The 19,659-nt window shown below is 44.1% G+C and overlaps 1 protein-coding gene across 1 annotated transcript in view; it reads left to right on the top strand.

Annotated features, from left to right (window-relative positions):
- The first annotated feature begins 7,418 nt into the window (after positions 1–7,418).
- The window catches only part of enah.L (ENAH, actin regulator L homeolog), an 80,699-nt gene continuing 68,458 nt past the window's right edge, over positions 7,419–19,659 (top strand). The window contains 1 exon segment of the mRNA NM_001092191.1: positions 7,419–7,778. Within this exon segment, the coding sequence (NP_001085660.1) occupies positions 7,774–7,778 (5 nt within the window). The 5' untranslated portion in view covers positions 7,419–7,773.

The following is a 19,659-nucleotide window of genomic DNA, read 5'->3' as shown; positions in this document are numbered from 1 at the left end:
TGAATTTCGAAGTGTTTTTTGGGCTACTTCGACCATCGAATGGGCTACTACGACCTTCGACTACGACTACGACTTCTAATCGAACTATGGGGAAGGTCCCCATAGGCTTTCCTAAGTTTTTTTGATCGAAGGATATTCCTTCGATCGTTGGATTAAAATCCTTCGAATCGTTCGATCGCACTATTTGCGCTAAAATCCTTCGACTTCGATATTCGAAGTCAAAGGATTTTAATTCCCAGTCGAATATCGAGGGTTAATTAACCCTCGATATTCGACCCTTTGTGAATCGGCCCCTTGGTGTGTAAGTACGTTCCTTTGGTGAGCATTCAATTACACTGCCATTGCTGATTAAGCAGTTGCCCTTCCATTGGTCACAAAGTAAAGACCCCCATACACGAGCCGATAAAAGCTGCAGACAGACCAATTCAGCAGCTTATTGGCCCATGTATGGGGCCATCTGACAGGCTTCCCTGATTGATATCTGTCCGAAAGTTAAGTTTTTTTAAAAATTAAAAAATCCTGTGCGTTTATGCGGTCCCACAATCCGACCGCCCGTATTGGATGCATTATGATCCGATTGTTGGGCCCTAGGGCTGATGATCGGATCAGCCCAATATCGCCCACCTCAATGTGAGCATATCGGGGAGAGATCCGCTCGTTTGGCGATGTTTGGCTCTACATCTATGGCCACCTTAAAAGTCATATCATTGGTGAGTGCCAAACAGCGGGTATGTACCTTCAATATTACTGTATATGGAGGCTGATTTCAATATGGGCTAAAACTGGAGCTCTGTGGATGTCACAGTTTTTATGCAGTAATTCTACCCCTTGTTGTTACAGGGTTTGCCTTTGTAGATGCTGTTCTCATTCTCAGCAGTAAAGCTAGAGGATTTGGTTCTAAATTCCATTCTTGCGCGTCTCTTCCTGGTACCTATGTATGAGCAGTATCAGCTTAATAATAATCATAATAATAATAAGTATTAGCTTGCATGTAACAGGGAACTATGCTGAGGACAGTGTACAATTTCACTCCAATTCTTCTCTCCATAAGCCTATTATTCTCCTGCTCTTTCATTGTTGGCTCGCATCTATGCCACCTTTTGTTGACTATAGGTAAGATGTTCTTGTTGGCTTCCTAAAAATGTTTTAAAAGTTTCACCAGCAATAATCACAAACATCAACAGAGAGAGAGACAGGTGCAATACATTCTTATCTAATACAGTTATGTCCCCATAGCTATCCACTGTCCAACCAACCAAAACAACCAGATGATACATAGGTCATAGTTATTATACTTATTGAAGTGGACTGATTTCAAGCCAAGGTTTCCAGAGTCTATCAGACTTTTGTGGGCTGCCTCTGGCTTCGTATGTACATTGCATTATGGAGAGCCTTTCTGTTATAAGATTTATCCACATGGCTAACTATGGCTCCTAAATTATGCTGGGGCAACTGAATTTGGGGGAGATATCCAAAATGGAAGTCATGAGAATGTTAGGGTGGGTTTAAGACCCATCTTGGTAAGAGCCTCCATCCATGCTTTAACTGGACTTTGGGGATCACTAGACTGTCCCATTAGCTTCTTACTGGGAAATGCCTAATAGCCTGTAGAACTTTTAAAATTAGTGGATAATTATGTGTATGATCTGTGTCTGGAACCAGTTTTAAATGCACGTGAACTGTTAGGACAGATAGTGTAGCTGGAGATGTGGGAGTCACAGACCCCCCATCTATAGCCTTATATACTGTACATTCTTGGGTGTTTTCCGTTTATTTGCTTAGGTTGGATGGGTCTCAATGGGGAATCTAAGAAAATTATGTCTTCTTGAATTTATCTAGGGATTTTCCTACATTTTTAGGATGAATACAATAAAGTAAGTTGATGCACAGATGCCTGATTCGTATCCCTCTAGTTTCTGCTGAAATTCAAACAGGGCTGTATTTCCCTTTCCTGCATTCCTAGGCCACCCCAACAAAGATGCTGACCAGTAGCATTAGTACTGCAAACAAGGGAGCAATACCAAGGACATGGAAGGAGATTTGACAGCTGCCATTCACCACCCCAATCCTCTATTTCCAGTACTTACAATATGAGCATTTTAGGTATAACCATGGGCCACCAGAGTATAGGGTATTTCTGCCTTTATGACCTTTACACAAAACCAGGCCTGACTACAACTCTAAGAATCCTTAGACCTGCAGCTCAACTACAGCAGAATGACATGTTCTAAACATTCATCAGATTTCCAGTCATCACCTTCCAACATAGAAACATGGAATTTGATAGCAGAAAAATAAAACTCTCTCGAGTATAGGTTACCTCCTGTGTGGTCTTGATCTGGAAAGTCCAGTTTTAAGTGCTGTAAAGTTCTTCATGGACTGTGCTTCAAGGGACTTTAGATAGGTCAAATTGAGTCCAAAACCACACATCTGATTTTTTAACATATTTTGAGGTGGGCTTTTCTGCAGTTATGGTGACAGTGGGTTCTAGTATTTAGTACAGGAAGGTGCAAAGTAATGCAATATTGTGAGGCACCAGGAGAAGGCTATGTAACTGGTCCCTGATAAGCTATGGGTCCTTGGAGGAGGCTATGTTCTGGGTTCCTGTGGAGCTGTATTTTTTAGGAGTCTATGTGTTGGGTTTCTCAGAAGCAATGGGTCCTTGAAGGAGGCTTTGTGTTGGGCTCCTTTGAAGCAGTGAGTTTTTGGAGGAGGCTATGTTCTGGGTTCCTGGTAAGCTGCAGGTTCTTGAAGGAGGCCATGCTTTGAGTTTCTGTGAAGCAATGGATCCTTGGAAAAAGCTATGCGTTGGTTTCCTGGAAAACAGTGGGTCCTTGTAAGGCATTATGTGCTGGGCTTTCAGGGAAACTGTGAGTCCTTGGAGGAGGCTATATCCTGCGTTCCTTGGAAGCAGTAGATCATTGCAGAAGGCTATGTGCTGGGATCCTGGGCAGCAGTGGGTCCTTCGAGGGGAGGTATATGCTGGGTTCCTGAGAAGCAGTGGGTCCTTATAGGAGGCTATGTGTGTATTATACTTTATATGAGTAGACTTGCACATCTTATCCTCAGTAATATTTTTTTCAGTAATTCATATTGGAGTTTAGTCACAGAACATCACATATTGATAACTAATAGTGTAACTGAACATTGCTTTGTGTGCATGTGCCCAAACACTCTCACCCACTGTCCGAATCCATCAATAATGATAACTATACATTGGCTCATGAAAAATATTCCAGGCTCAGCCTTACTTAAAATCCCTACCCAGGTCAAGTCAAGTCAAATAGTTATTTATTGCCTTTTGTACCAGGAGTACATAGGAATTTCTTTTGCAGCACGGTGCAGTCAGGGTCGGACTGTGGGGCCCGGGGCCCACCGGGACTGCAGTCCAGGGCCCCCTACAGGCCCCCCGTCCCCCTGCTGTTCGCACCGTGCGGCGGTGTGCGCCATCCCCTTGGCGCGCATGCGCACATGGCGCCCCCGGCGCATATGCGCACAAGACGCCCCATCGGCGCGCATGCGCGTCGCGAAGATCGTTTTTAAAAAAGAAAAAAAAACGAGCAACAGGAGAGGGGGTCTGGCCCGGCGGGGGCCCATGTGGGTCGGGGCCCACCGGGTTTTTTCCCGGTGTCCCGCCGGGCCAGTCCGACACTGGGTGCAGTGAGACACATATTGATTTTTACAATATATTGATATTACAATATATATGGGATATAGAGATTGGGGCTCATTTATCAACACTGGGCAAATTTGCCCATGGGCAGTAACCCATGGCAGCCAATCAAATTGTTGCAATCATTGTTCTACTTGCAGCTGGCTTCAAAAAGCTGATAGCTGATTGGTTGCTATAGGTAACTGCCCATGGGCAAATTTGCCCAGTGTTGATAAATGAGCCCCACAGAGTATAAAATTAATAAATAGTAGAAGTAAAGTAAACGGGAGTGCAAATTAGACCATTTGGTTCGTTGGGACTAGATGATTTGTTGGGATAGGTGATACCTGAAGGTTTCTTCTTTCTTATCTGTAGGTATCATTTGCAGTTAGTCTGACAGCTCTTGGAAAGAAGCTATTAAATAGTCTTTTGCTTCTGGTTTTTATGCTTTCAGGCCTCCTGTGCCTCAATGAGTAATTGGGGTTATGCCAAGTGAATATTTCATGTCCTGGGTGACTCTTGTCGCAGGTAATGGCTTTAATTTTGTTCTTGCATCTGGCTGTGTCTAGATCGGACAGTGATGGAAGTTTGGTGGAGATGATTCGTTCAGCGGTTTTTACCACCCTCTGGAGAGAGTTTTTTTCTTGCTGCGTGATGCTACCAAACCACACTGCTATGTCGCCAGTTAGAATGCTTTCAATCGTGGCTCTGTAGAAGGTGATTTGTTCAGACCTGTTGATTCCACACCTTTTCAGTTTTCTGAGGAAATGAAGGCGTTGATGAGCTTTCCGGATTATGGCCTTGGTGTTGCCAGTCCATTTTATAGAATTTGCAATGTGTAGACCTAGAAATTTAATGCTTACAACCTGCTCTATTTTGATATTTCTGATTTGTAAGGGATCATGTTTATCTGGGTGTTTTCTGAAATCTATGATCATCTCTTTTGTTTTTACTGTGTTTAGGACCAGGTCATGCTCTTTGCTATATTCAGTGATGTTGTGCACTAGCTTTCTGTATCCAGTTTCATCATTGTCTTGGATGAGGCCAAGCACAGTAGTGTAATCTGCAAACTTATATACTTTGCAGTTGTTTATAGACGATGAGCAGTCGAAGGTGTAGAGGGAGAAAAGCTTGGGGCTGAGGCAGCATCCTTGTGGTGTACCTGTGCTGGTAAGAATTGTAGTAGACATGTGTTTCCCAATCTTAACAAATTGAGGTCTGTTAGTGAGAAAATCAGAAATCCAGTTACAGAGGTGCTGAGGCAGAGTAAGATTTGCAAGTTTGTTGATGAATTTTTGAGGGTTTATGGTATTGAAAGCGGAACTGTAATCTAGGAACAGCATGCGTACGTAAGTGTTAGGTTTTTCTAGGTGTAATAAAGCAGAATGCAGCGCTAGGGCAACTGCATCTTCTGTGGATCTGTTTGGACGATATACAAATTAAAGTGGATCCAGAGAGTTGGGGATGATAAATATATAAAATAATTAAGAACCATTTTTTCAAGGCACTTCTTAGCAACTGATGTTAGTGCAATCGGTCTGTAGTCATTTAGGCCTTCGATTTTAGTCTTCTTTGGTACCGGTATAATCATGGAGGTTTTAAAACAGCGGGGTATTATAGCCTGTCAAATATGGTCAAATATGTTATGCTGCTTTGCAGTTCCGGTTGCTGTATTGAGTATCACTGAAGAGAGTATCCTTAACATATATCAGTTGAACCTGAGAAAAGTTTATATAATGGGCTTATCCTAAACCTGCCCTTGTCTTCCTTGTTTCCAGTTAAGAGAATTGATTGTTTGCCGTGGCACAAGTTCTCAACGTATTTCTGTAGTGCAGAGAAAACACGATACCTTGGATTTCCTAATGTAGTTTCCCCTCTTCTTAATGTTTTCACTTGCACTGGTCTTTCCTGATGCATTACTGGCCCAGCACGTTTGCAAGTGTGATATAAAGGGGAATTATATGCAAAGACACCAAGTTATAGCTTGCCTCTATACCATTTTATTAGCTTGTATTGTTTGTGCATTCATAAAAAATGTAATTAACAGTATCTGCTTGCCCTAACTGGATCCTCCAGTTAAGCTGCTGCATGAATTAAAGGGGTACTATCAGAGCCGGGTTTGACGGCCAGGCAGTGCTTAAAGGGGTGGTTCACCTTTTAGGTAACTTTTAAAAGGTTATAGAACAGCCAATTCTAAGCAACTTTTCAATTGTTTTTTATTATTTTTTTATATAGTTTTATAGTTATTTGCCTTTTTCTTCTGACTCTTTGCAGCTTTCAAATGGGCATCATTTACCCCTTCTTTAAAGCAAATCTCTGTAAGGCTACAAATGTATTGGTATTGCTAATTTGTATTCCTCATCTTTCTATTCAGGCCTCTTCTGTTCATATTCCAGTCTCGTAGTCAAATCAATGCATGGTTGCTAGGGTCATTTGGACCCTAGCTACCTGATTGCTTAAAATGCAAATTTAAGAGCTGCTGAATAAAAAAGCTAAATAGCTAAAAAAATTATAAAAATTGAAAAGCAATTACAAATTGTCTCCGAATATCACTCTCTACATCATATTAATAGTTATCTCAAAGGTGAACAATCCCTTTAACTTGTGCTTGCCTGCCAAGCATAGATGGACGTAACATTTGAGCTCTTCACAGACGTTACTTACATAGGGAAATACACATGCACAGCTTGGGAAATACCCCGTTACAATTTTTTAAAATTATTTTTATCACAAATATTACAATTCTGCCTGCAGCCAGTCTGTATTTGCTACAATGTCAGAAGGTGTAATTATTCTACAGTGTGTGCAGGGCCACCATCAGAATTCGCAGGGCCCGTACAACAAAATTTTCTGGGCCTGCACAATCACCCTCTCAGCCTACTGGCACCCTATGAAACCTGCACAATCACTGTCTCAGCGTAACCTTGTACCATAGGGTGCCAGTAGGCTGAGAGGGTGATTGTGCAGGTCCAGAACATTTTGTTGAGTGGGTGATTGTGCAGGTGCCATAGGGTGCCAGTGGGCTGAGTGGATGATTGTGCAGGTTTCATAGGGTGCTAGTAGGCTGAGTGGGTGATTGTGCAGGTTTCATAGGGTGCCAGTAGGCTGAGAGGGTGATTGTGCAGGTGCCATAGGTGCTAGTAGGCTGAGAGGGTGATTGTGCAGGTTTCATAGGGTGCCAGTAGGCTGAGAGGGTGATTGTGCAGGTGCCATAGGGTGCTAGTAGGCTGAGAGGGTGATTGTGCAGGTTTCATAGGGTGCCAGTAGGCTGAGAGGGTGATTGTGCAGGTGCCATAGGGTGCTAGTAGGCTGAGTGGGTGATTGTGCAGGTTTCATAGGGTGCCAGTAGGCTGAGAGGGTGATTGTACAGGTGAGAGGAATACAAGGCCTCGGGCTCGGTGTAACAGGTGAGTAGGGGCTACACGTGAGGTCCCTTAGGGCCCCTCAGACATCACAACACTGGCATCACCCCCTCTCCTGCTCTAGCAGAGCAAAGCCCCTGGGAAGCCACAGACCATCAGCACCAGCTGTTCCCCAGTCCCCCTGCAACCGGCGAGGTAAAGCCCAAAGCACGTGCCCGAGGCCGGGGGGCGTCAAGGACGCTGACGTCATAAACACACCCCGTCCATTCAGACCTTCCTTTTCTGTGGAAGTGCCGAGGAAATCTCCTCGCTGGTGGGCGTGCCCAAAGGTTCTGTGGGCGTGCCCTGAGCTGCCGCGGGCGCGCGGAATAAATCTCTTCTCCGCCCGAGCTCTTTCTTGATGCCGAGGTTCTAGCGCGCTACGTCACCTTGCCGCGGGGGCGCGCAGCTGTGTGTGAGAGACTGGAGCGCGAATGCGCGGTGTGCGGCCGTTGGTAGCGGGAGAGACGGTCGGTGCGCAGCGGAGGAGGCAGCGCTGCTCCCGGGGAGGATTTTCTCTCTCAGCCGCGCTCGGATTTTATCTTCTCGTCGGCTCCTTTGTAGCCGGAGGTGCGACTGCTCGGCTGGGCTCGGATGCTACTGCTTGTTCGGGCACAAAAGGGGCTGCCGGGAGCCTGTGGGGAGGAAGCGGCGAGAACTAACGGGGACTCCGCCATTTATCGCGACAGACTCCGCGGGGGAGGCGGAAAGTGAGACACAATGAGGTGAGGAGCAGTCTGTGTGGCACATTGGGCTACTGTGGCCCCTCATTGAGAAAGCTGCCCATTGTCTCTATGTATTGGCCTCTATTAGTGGCCAGTGGAAAACAATGCTTGTAGTTGTACATTCCCTTTATGTGTTGGGCCCCTGAGAGCCCAATCTGCTTCTGATGAGGGTCAGAAACCCAATGCTTAAAACTGCCTGGCAACAGACCTTTATGTGTTGGGCCCCTACAAGCCTGATAGTGGCCCCTATCTTGTGCTCTATGATAACCCAGTGATTGGTACTGGTCTGTAACAGGCCTGAGCTCTGTGGCCCCTGGAAGCAAATGTACTTTGTAATAGGATTCTCAGACGAGCAATACTGTTTGCTATGGGCCCTACGGTGCTGGGTCTCTGAGAGCCAACAAGGATTTTTTAGTAACAGCCTATTTTTTTGTTGTACCATTAATATGTTTCTCATACCAGCCCATAGCCGGGCACACTCTGTTGGCAGTGCCCATGATAGGTCAGTGTTCTCTGCAGTTTGTAGCTTATACATAGGCTAATAAACAAATTCTTTCAAATGAAAGTCCAGTGTTGATTGATGAAAACGTGGTTAACTTTCCAAAAAATATGGGGGGGTCCAGGTGCACAAGCCGCAGACTTTCAGCTTTTGGGAGGCAATGGATGCGATTAGATATTCATTCTGGACTGGCACAAACCTGACTTCACTCCAATGCTTCATGCAATTAAAATGTTGTTTAACAAATGATGTGGCCTTATGCGTTTCATGCCATGGTGTCACTTAATCACAGGCTGGCAGGTTTTGGTAGTAAGTAGTGGCCTATAATAAATACCCAGGCACCGATTACATTTAATGGCACTGTCAGCACTAAGGAGTGCGCAGAACTATACCTGTGGCCCTTCAAGTATTGAACATAAGCTGGATAACCCCAGTGCAACCCCCAGTTCCATTCAGTACATTACCTGGAAACCCTAGATCTGGGGTGGGAATATTGCCATCTGGCCTCCTAGTATTTACCGTGTGCTCCTGGTTGGATTCAGCAGTTGGCACCGTCTGATTCCGAGGATCACGTCTCGCCATAGTCGGTTTATGAATGGGGAAAAGCAGCCTGGCAGTGATATGATAATAGACCTTTCATCTTCCCAGAACAGGACCTGGTTTCTCTTGGCAGAATTCCTGGTTCTGTGATCCAGATGGATCAGTGGCCTAATAAATCCATAAGTACAAAGATGACAGTTGCCTTTGGTTTTGGGTTATACCATAAGCTGCTTGTAGCCTCCCAACTGGCACGGTAGGAACCACAAGGGTTGCTTTTTGGGCCTCAGCCTTTTATCCTTTCAAGTGAATGTTATTACAACAGATCTTTAACCTTAGTCTGCTCAGCTGTTGTCTCACTACAACTCTCGTCTTTCTGTGAGGTACAGTTCAATGACAGCTGCTGCCCTGCTCCACAAAGACTCAGTCTGCCCCACCTGTTCCCTAGCTGCACACGCACTTCCCTATACTGCAACCACCAAATGTTCTAGGAAAAGTAAAATACTTATCCATTTTCCCTCATCTGCCCTCGTTTTTGTTTCTAGAGACCCCCATGCTTTACTTTGCCTCAACTGCAACCCAGTTCTTTAGTAAAATACCTGCACTTGTCAGCTCTTTTGGTTCTCCGTTCCTCGTGGGTGAGCGAAGCTTTGGTTGGTTCAATCTGGCACACACAATATCTATATTAAGTATCTCTCTTAAACGGGTTGTTCACCTTTAAATTAACTGTTAGTACGATGTAGAGAGTGATATTCTGAGACAATTTGCAGTTGGTTTTCATTTTTTATTATTCATGTTTTTTTTGAGTTATTTGTTTTTATTCAGCAGCTCTCCATTTTTCAATTTCAGCTGCCTGGTTGCTAGGGTCCAAATTACCCTAGCAACCATGCATTAATTTAAATAAGGGACTGAATAGAAAGATGAGCTATAAAAAGTAGAAATAACAATACATTTGTAGCCTTACAGAGCATATGATTTTAGATGGGGTCAGCGGCCCCCATTTGAAAGCTGGAAAGAGTCAGAAGAAGGCAATAAAGTTAAAAAATAAATAAATAAATAATGAAGACCAATTGAAAAGTTGTTTAGCATTTGGCCATTGTATAACATACTAAAAGTTAACTTAAAAGCAAACCACTTCTGTAAGCCATGGGACGGCTGGATTCAAGGAAGTATGTTTTGGGGAACAGTGTTAGTATTGTTGGGGAACAAATGCAACGTAGATTGATAAATTCCTATCTCATTTGTGGAAACTGGGGGCTGCCTCATTGAATCCTTTTACTTTCCTCCAAGTAAGGGTTATAAGCAAGTTTTATTTCCCCTATAATTCTGAATATGCATTCAATTCCAGCCCTCTGCGAGGCATTTCTGCACCACGTTTAAAGGGGACGTTAACCCAAAAATTAAATTCTGCCTCACACCCAGAGATGTAATGCCAAGCGGCTTTCCAATATACATTCATTGCTCATTTCCAGTGTAAATGTAATTGCTATTGAAACTAGTGTCTATCTGTCCCTTTGTGTTCTCTACCCTGGGGTGTTCTGACTTTTCATACAATGTAACCGAAGCCGACTGATTAACAGGCCTGCGAGGAAGCGGACAAGGATGACTTCTGCTACATTGTTTCACAGACAGATGTTGCTTTCAATAGAAATGACATTCACCTTTGGAACCCATTGAAGGTTTGTAATGAATTCACATTGGGAAGTTGCTCAGAATCCTGTTCTCGGTCATATTTGGGGTTTTTCCAAGCTGTAGCTAGTAGTGTGGCTACTCCATAAACAATATAGAGTATGTTAGGAGTCCGTCTGCCTAGGGTTATAAAACACACGGAATTTCAGTTTCTGGGTAATAATGTAGTTAATATGTAACTGCAACTGGATACTTTGAAGCTTGAGGGGGGGGGGTATTTTACTTGGAATGACGGTTCCCCTCTTCTCACTGCTGTGAGCTTCTTGGGACCAGTTGTTTCTTTTTAATCCCCTGTTATTATTGAGCCATTTATTGTAATGCCCAAGGTTTCCTTATTCCAATTGATTAAAATCCTAAACCACAGAGGCCGTATTCCCCACCATGGATTGTGCTGGCACGGAGGTGCTGAGGGTTGGAGATAGAATAATGCATTAAAAAAAAAAATCCCTGCCTTGTTTGTTGCAATGCAGCAGATGTTGCCCTACGTGTGATCAATACCACAGCGGAGCCTGATAATCCTTATAAACGGCTACTTGTTTTCGTGTCTCTGTGCTAAAAAGGGTAATGCCATTAAATGGCACATGATCGTGTTCTTATGAATAGGCAGTAGTCGTCGTCGCTTCTCTCTTAGGTTTTGGTGCAACGGCGTGAGGAATGAGACTAGAATGCTGATCTGTTCCAATGAAACGCTATCTCCCTCCTTGCTCGTCTGTCCTTTAAAGGGATACTGTCATGGGAAAAATGTTTTTTTCTTTTTCAAAATGCATCAGTTAATAGTGCTGCTCAAGCAGAATTCTACACAGAAATCCGTTTCTCAAAGGAGCAAACAGATAATTTTATATTTAATTTTGAAATCTGACATTGGGCTAGACATATTGTCACTTTCCCAGCTGCCCCCAGTCATATGACTTGTGCTCTGATAAACTTCAATCTTTACTGCAGTACTGCAAGTTGGAGTGATATCACCCCCCTCCCAGCAGCCTAAAAATAGAACAACGGGAAGGTAACCAGATAACCGCTCCCTAACACAAGAAAACAGCTGTCTGGTAGATCTAAGCACAGCACTCAATAGTAGAATCCAGGTCCCACTGCAACACATTGTTATATTGTGTAGTAGGAGAAACAACAGCCTGTCGAAAGCAGTTCCATCCTAAGAGAGCTAGCACACGGGCAGATTCGGGGAGATTTAGTCGCCTGGCGACTAATTGCTTATTCTGCGGGGCGACAATCTCCCCGAACTGCCTTCCTGGTGCCTGCTATAATGACAAAACGCTAGTGCCAATGCACTTGCGACGCTTCGATTTCCGAAGTTGCCTCACGAGGAAACTTTGGGCGACTTCGGAAATTGAAGCTCCACGAGTGCATTGGCGCTAGCGTTTTGTCATAGCACGCATGGCGTATGCAGTTCTGGGAGATTGTCGTCCCGCAGAAGAGGCGATTAGTCGCCAGGCAACTAAATCTCCCCGAATCTGCCCGTGTGCTTGAGGCCTAACAACAGAACAATGGGAAGGTTACCAGATAGCAGCTCCCTAACACAAGATAACAGCTTTCTGGTAGATCTAAGAACAACACTCAATAGTAGAATCCAGGTCCCACTGCAACACATTCAGTTACATTGAGTAGGAGAAACAACAGCCTGTCAGAAAGCAGTTCCATCCTAAATCACATGACCAGGCAAAATGACCTGAGATGCACCTACACACCAATATTACAACAAAAGAATACACTTGCTGGTTCAGGAATGAAATTTTATATTGTAGGGTGAATTATTTGCAGTGTAAATAGTGTCATTTAGAAATAAAATCGACAAAACAAAAATCATGACAGAATCCCTTTAAGGTTAAACAATCGGGCTAAAACAAAACTGCTGCAGTCGGCGTTCCTCAGATATTGCTTTACATGCAGTTGCTGTGCAGGCCCGTGTTAAAGATTAATGACAAACAGTTGCTAGAGGCTCCATAATGAAACCCTGGAAGATACACTTGAAATAAAACACCGTCCCTTTGAGACCCGTAACGTCAGGGAGTTTGTCTAGAAAAAAATAAAAAGAATAAGGTACGATCTTATTTGGAAATGGAACCAGGGCGCGCTTAATATGGTGTCGGGCAGTTGTTTAGTCTGCGAGTTGCGGGGAATTTTTATGTTCTGGGTAATGAAACTCCTTGGCATGTAGACACTTGATGGGAATTATCCATACTTCCATCAGACCAGGCGCATAGATATCTGTGTGGCCAGTTGAGATTAAGTGCCAGTAACATGGCACAGCTGTTAATGTACACGTGTCTGGCGTTGACACAAATTGGGGTCTGTGCCCCTTGATTGTTTTCAGATGGACTTGCCAGCCAGCTGCCCGTCAGTTCTGTAATAGCATGGCTGAAGGGTCTCTACTTGTCCATATCAAAGATTATGGGGTTCATTTACAAATATAGCTGCTAAAATATTCCATTGCTTTTCCAAATGGAACAAACAAGGGAAAGTTGTGCTCACCACTCATTTTTAAAAACATTAAGCAGGGGCGCAATGAGGTTGTGAAATTAAAATTCACATAGACAAATACAAGAGGTAATCTGCACTCAACCCATTATCGATATATTAAGGACATTGAAACCTTTTGTGCCTTAAGATACTAAAAATGCCTTACCCTTTAAACAAAACAGGGATTGTTTGTCCATATATTGCAATACATTTAAGCTGGCCAACTACACCAGTCATCCCTGGTATGACCAGTCTAAAGGCCCCAAATACATGGGCCGGCAAAAGCTGTCGACAGACCGAGTCAGCAGCTTATTGGCCTGTGTGAAGGGCCATCCGACGGGCTTCCCCAATCGATATCTGGCCAAAACTAGGCCACATCTCAATCGGGCGTCTATGCGGTGGCACAATCCGACTGCCCGTATAGGATCCATTCTGATCTGATCGTTGGGCCCTAGGGTCCACGATTGGATCAGCCCAATATCACCCAAGCGGATCTCTATGCCTATTGCCACCTCTGCACTCAACTTTCATCTGATTCATTAAGAATTCAGTTGCTTCATTATACATTTTACACAGGGACTAAGTTTTACCTGCAACCTACTTGCTGCTTTCAAAGTAAAACTCCCAAACTTGGCTGCCCTTTTATTAGACACCAGTGGGATCACCTGACTATAGTTGAAAAGGGCGGGAGCTACAACATGGAGCTGGTCACTGCTCCTGTATAAATTATAACAAACAAGGGAAAGTTGTGCTCACCACTTATTTTTAAAAACATTAAGCGGGGGTGCACTTTGATGTAGTTGGCCAGCTTAAATATATTGCAATATATGGACAAACAATCCCTGTTTTGTTTAAAGGGTAAGGCATTTTTCAGTAGCTTAATGCACAAAACGTCTTTAATATATTGATAATGGTCTGAGTGCAGAGGACCTCTTGTATTTTTCCCAATGGAAGCCAGACTACATTTGGGGGCCACAGAATGAAAAACACCAAGTGATTGGCAAAGCTCAGACCGGATGTCCACTCCATATTCCTTAATACAAGTATCCAGTTTGCGAAAATGTGGGGGTTAGGGTGGCTCTTCCAAACCCAATTAAAAGACCCTCCCATTTATTATCCAATGACAGTACTGTAAGCCTAGGGCAGGACCCTTGTTAACATTTGACACTTAGGGGCTGATTTACTAACATGGGTGCTAAATTATACCAGTGCAGGTGTTGATAGCAACCGGTTAGAGCTTTGCTTTACTATTTTTAACTTATGATAGACTGATCAAAACAAATTTCCAGTTAGTTACCACTGGAAACAGCACTGGTGTAGTTTTAGCCCCTATATTTGTAAATTAACCCCACAATATTTCATGTTTATGTGAAGAGAAGCTTCTCATTGATGTCCTTTGCTGATGCTCAATGTTGTAGCAATCCCCTATTGGTTATCTGTTGGGGAGCGAAATGCTTTGGTTCTAGCTTCTGACTTGGTCAATGTAGGCTTTGTTTGCAGCCAATGCATGACTTTATGGGCCTCTTAATTTAACTGAATGGATTGAGAACTAACTAGAACCATTTAACCTTCCAGATTCTTTTACTGGCCAACTCTGTTGTGCTAATTATTAACCAGTTCATTAGGTCAGACATTAGGAGATGCAGGCCTGGGCCTAGGGTGGTAAGTTGGTGGGGTCACCAGACAGCCCAAATACTCTACAGAATTCCAAGCAGCGGGTGCATCTGACCAGCTTTTCAACAGCACAAAGTAGATACAACTCAACCCAATGTATAGTATAGGGTGGGCGTCCCAACCTTTTTTACCAGTAAACCACACTGAAATAGAAAAAGTTTTGCGGAGCAACACAAGCATGAAAAAAGTTCCTGGGGTGCCAAATAAAGGCTGTGATTGGCTATTTGGTAGCCCCTATATGGACTAGCAGCCTAAAGGAGGCTCTGTTTAGCAGTACATCTGTTTTTATGCTACTGAAACATGAAAAAAAGCTGTATAGGCCTGCAGTTCCTCATACTACAATATCAAATATTATTGAGGCAAAGCCAAAGTGGTTGCTCAGGCCATCTCGTGTCAGACACCAATAATATTCAAAGTGGAAATGTGTGGTTGGTTGGTGGTGGATGGTTTCATAATGAGGGTGGGGGGCCCTTGAGACCACTATCTGGTGGATCCAGATACTCCCAGACTGAAACTGCTCCCAACTCTATTTCCACAACTATCCTCTTCCCATTGCTCCATACCCAATCCTGCACAGTGTTACTGTACTATAAGCCCCATGTGCTATAAGGTGTAAAGGTCCCCATAGACACAAAGATTTCTCTTGCAGAACGACCGATTTAAGCGAAGTCCGACCAATCCTTCGAAACTATTGTGCAGTTAGTGGGATTCGAACGATCGAACATCTTAAGATTTTTCGGCCGACATCTGTCAGGAAATTGATTGGCCAGGTTAAAAAATCTTTGTCGGTCCCAGTGCAATCTATCTATGTTTGCAGGGCCAAGCAGGCAGCTCCCCTTTGTTTTCCTGGTAAATTGGTCTTTTTAGTTGATGGACAATTCGTACGATCATTCCGAGATAATCGTGATCTCACGATGAGAATCGGATCTTTTAAAAATCTCAACATCTATGGCCAGCTTAAAGGAGAAGGAAACCCAGTCGGCGCAAAAACCCTCCCCCCTCCCGTGTGTTGCCCACCCTCCCTCCTCCCCCCTGGCCTACCTGTCCCGCTGGGCAAATGCCCCTAACTTGTTACTTACCCTTCTGCGCAGGTCCAGTCCACGGAGTTCACAGGCACCATCTTCTTCCATGCGATCTTCTTCCTGCTTTGACCGGCGTTTTAGCGCATGCGCAGTAGGATCATTTCGCCGGTACAGATCTACTGAGTTTTCCGATTTCACTTTGTGACTTTTGGCGCATGCGCAGTAGATCGTACCGTCAAAATGCTCCTACTGCGCATGCGCCGGTCAAAGCAGGAAGAAGATCGCTTGGAAGAAGATGGCGTCGGTGAACTCCGTAGACTGGACCTGCGCAGGGGGTAAGTAACAAGTTAGGGGCATTTGCCCAGCAGGACAGGTAGGCCGGGGGGAGGAGGGAGGGTGGGCAACACACGGATGGGGGGAGGGTTTTTGCACCGACTAGGTTTCCTTCTCCTTTAAGAAGGGTTTTTTTCAGTATTTTTTCTTTCCCAGCAAGAGTTTTGAAGTTCTCCCCCAGTAGAGTTTGTACTGGCAGATAAATTTGTTGAAAGAATGGGCTGGGTAGGTTTTTAGTGTGTAAAGAACTATAATGCAACAGATACTGATATAGTCTTAATATAGTGTTGATCCAGGGACTGGTGTGACTCCCATTTAGCAGTCGGGAAGGAATGTTGCACTTAACTCACAAGACACACACAGCAGGATCAATTACTCTTTATCTAAAAGGCTCTTTTATATTTACTGCTGCCTGGGGAGGGGTGTCCTTAGCTGTGAGATGGGTCTGATAAGAAGAGCAAACAAACATTGGACTTAAATATATAAGGGCTAGTCCACACGGGGAGATAGCCCTGCGTTTGCGGTCGCGGCGACAAAGCGCCGCGCCAGTCGCCGCGACCGGCGCAGGCGACAGTTTTGTATGGGCGCCTATGTAAAAACGCCTGTGCTAACCACACGAGGCGATGCGCTTTTCAACAGTCGCCTGAAAAAGCCTGGCGAGGCATTTTCAGGCGACTGTTGAAAAGCGCATCGCCTCGTGTGGTTAGCACAGGCGTTTTTACATAGGCGCCCATACAAAACTGTCGCCTGCGCCGGTCTCGGCGACTGGCGCGGCGCTTTGTCGCCGCGACCGCAAACGCAAGGCTATCTCCCCGTGTGGAATAGCCCTAAATGGAATGATTAAAAAAGTGGTTAATTGGGTGACTGTAAAATTCATTAAGGGTTATGGCAGATTGGGGATTTGTCAGGCAAGCCTGTTCACATCTGTGATTGTTGGAAATGGGGTTGTGGCCTCCATGTCTGGCTCCTTCTCTTTCTGTCCCTGGCCTCTGGAGGTGAGCGGAAGCCTGTGCTCTAGTTATTTGTGGGTCGAGAAACCTCAACTCGCGCCTGACCCTAACCGCCCCCCCCATGAACCCTCACCTGACCCACTCATACCCACGGCCGCCTTGCAGTGAATGTTACAAGGAGGTAGTGGGGTTGACACCCGATAAAGTTCAGCCCACCCAAAGTCCACAGACTTTGTGTAGCAGTCGACCCAAACTCGCCCGATCTGCAGGCTTCTGGGTTGGCTTTCATATCACTACTGTGCACTGCAAGAAGATCCGTTGTGGACTTCTTCTGTGCACACCTTTGGTTGGTAAGCCACAGTAGGCACCAGAAGTGAAGCTTTTAAAAAGGAAAAATTCCATTGGAAGGCCAATAAGTTTTTTTTTGTTGTCTCACCAGTAGTACGTGGGGTCTGGGTGCACATGCCCCAGACCTAAAGCTCGAGGTGGAGGTATCCAACTAAAACAGAAGATGGCAGGCACTCACAGATCCCACAAACAGACTTGTAAGAGAACTGAGAACTTTATTTTAGGCCACAAAGTAAATTAATACATAGCCTTAAGCGTTTCGTGCTGCTTGTAAAAGGACTCAGAACTTTATTTTAGGCCACAAAATAAATGAATACATAGCCTTACAAAAGCAAAGCTATGCTCATGTGGGTGTAGTTTGTGTGGCTAGGAGCCTGTGTTTACAAAATGACAACTCTAAAGTGTTGTTTAATTGTCAGAGCAAGCGATACCTCACTATTGGGTCAGCAGTTAAAGTCCTATATTTGTGCATGGGGGCAGTGGAAGAATGGATCTATAGCTGATGGGATTGCAGGATTGTCTGTTGAATTTGTCTCCCTGTGTCCCTTATGATGGATATGTTACCCAACTGCATATTCCTGTATGGCCACCTAATGATACAAGGGGCAGACATGAGATTGGTTGTCTAGAATAGCAGGTGTTTTCAGAATAAGTCAATTAGTACTAGGAAGTTGTGGCTACTAAATAGATGCATGGAATGTCATATTTTTCTATTCCTTAGACTTGCTAAGCTTTCCTATCTCAATTACTCTGCTAATTAATCCCATTAGGGGCCCATAATACTGCAGTGATACTCATGTTGTCTATCATGGGGACCTTTTCCCAAACAACTAGTTGACCTGGTGGTGGAGGCAGGGGCCAATGTCCTCTTTTGTATTTATATTTATACAGTGTAGTTGGCAGCATGCTTCATTAACTGCTGCAGGATACGTATATAATATAAATATCTGGTTTTAAAGGAGGAAGCCGCCAACCCCCATTGTAATGGGTTGAGCAGACAGCCATGGGCCTGTGTATCAGAAATAATCAAAAAATAAGCAAATAATAAGTGTGTATTTCTCCTCCAGCCTCAGCAGCAGTGCATACTTGATACTTTTCCAGCGGAAAAGATAGATTGATCAGTTGGTGGATAGAAAAATTACCGCTTTAACCAATTTTACTAAATGGTTTACTTTTACATTTTTCCTGAAATCAAAAGCACATGTTGTATGTTGAGGTCTGTGTACCAGTTTGAGAATCATTAGTTAAGGTGATGGGGTAGCAAGTAACTACTATATAAAGAAGAATAGGCGAGTAAAAACAAGGTGGCAACATGAAGACGGGTAGGTGAATAAGCACAAAGCTACTAGATGGAGTTTGGTCGGCGAGTAAGGGCAAAGCTACTAGATGGCGTTGGGTCAGTGAGTAAGGACAAAGGTTCTAAATGGATTTGGGTCGGTGAGTAAGCACAAAGCTATTAGATGGGATTTGTAAGGAATGTATTTTCTTTATTCTCAATACAGTAAATATTTTACATACTTGTGGCATATGGAAGTCCTGTTTGGCAGAGGAAGATCACAAGCTATCTATGTTTTGTCTATGGAATAAACCACATTTGTGTATTTTGGGTGACAACTGTAGGCCCCAGGCAACTTGTGGCACTTCTTTGTGCCCTACCACTTATTGGTTGTGATTCTTTGGTGTATTAATTGCTACTTTTTGTAGTGGTGATTAAAACTCTGTGTGCGCCAATGGGTCTTCCTTTTGGAAGGTCCACAGAGATGCACTGATGTGACTTTATCCTGGTTTGTATGGTAATGTCCTGCATCTGAAGCTGTGATGGCTGGATTTGGCAAAAGGGTAATGCACATGGATTGTTATTGGAATTTCTACTGGATTTTTTTCTGCTTTTGAAAGCTATTTCCTTGCTTTACTATACCATTTAGCTATTAAACATTCTGATTGTATATCCTGCTGGGGAGTAGGCAGGAACCATTGTTCTCACTGTATAATGTGCTTGATTACTTGTCGTTCCCTTGTGTTGGTCAAGGCTGATGTATCCTTGATGATTGTGGTATCTGTATAGGCCTCATTAGTACTGGAGCAGGTTCCTACATCATTATCCTACTCATAATAAATATATATATATAGAGAGAGAGAGACTGCCTACATTGCATTCTTATTTGCATTATTTCCTGTAGGAGGATAGCACCACCCTGAGCTTAACCTGGCTAACCGATTGCAAGCTGAAGTGTTGGACCCCGGAGGTTTCAGTGCAAACGGTGTCAAAAGAAATGCCTGGTGGCTTATTTGTTAGTGATACGGTCACACAAGTGATGGCTGAGAATGTGTATGTTTACTGGGTAGATCCTACT

This window comes from Xenopus laevis, chromosome 5L (genome assembly GCF_017654675.1).
Source record: "Xenopus laevis strain J_2021 chromosome 5L, Xenopus_laevis_v10.1, whole genome shotgun sequence".
NCBI classification, from domain to species: Eukaryota; Metazoa; Chordata; class Amphibia; order Anura; family Pipidae; genus Xenopus; species Xenopus laevis.
Note: the sequence above shows the minus strand (reverse complement) of the source record. Positions and strands in the feature narration are given on the sequence as shown.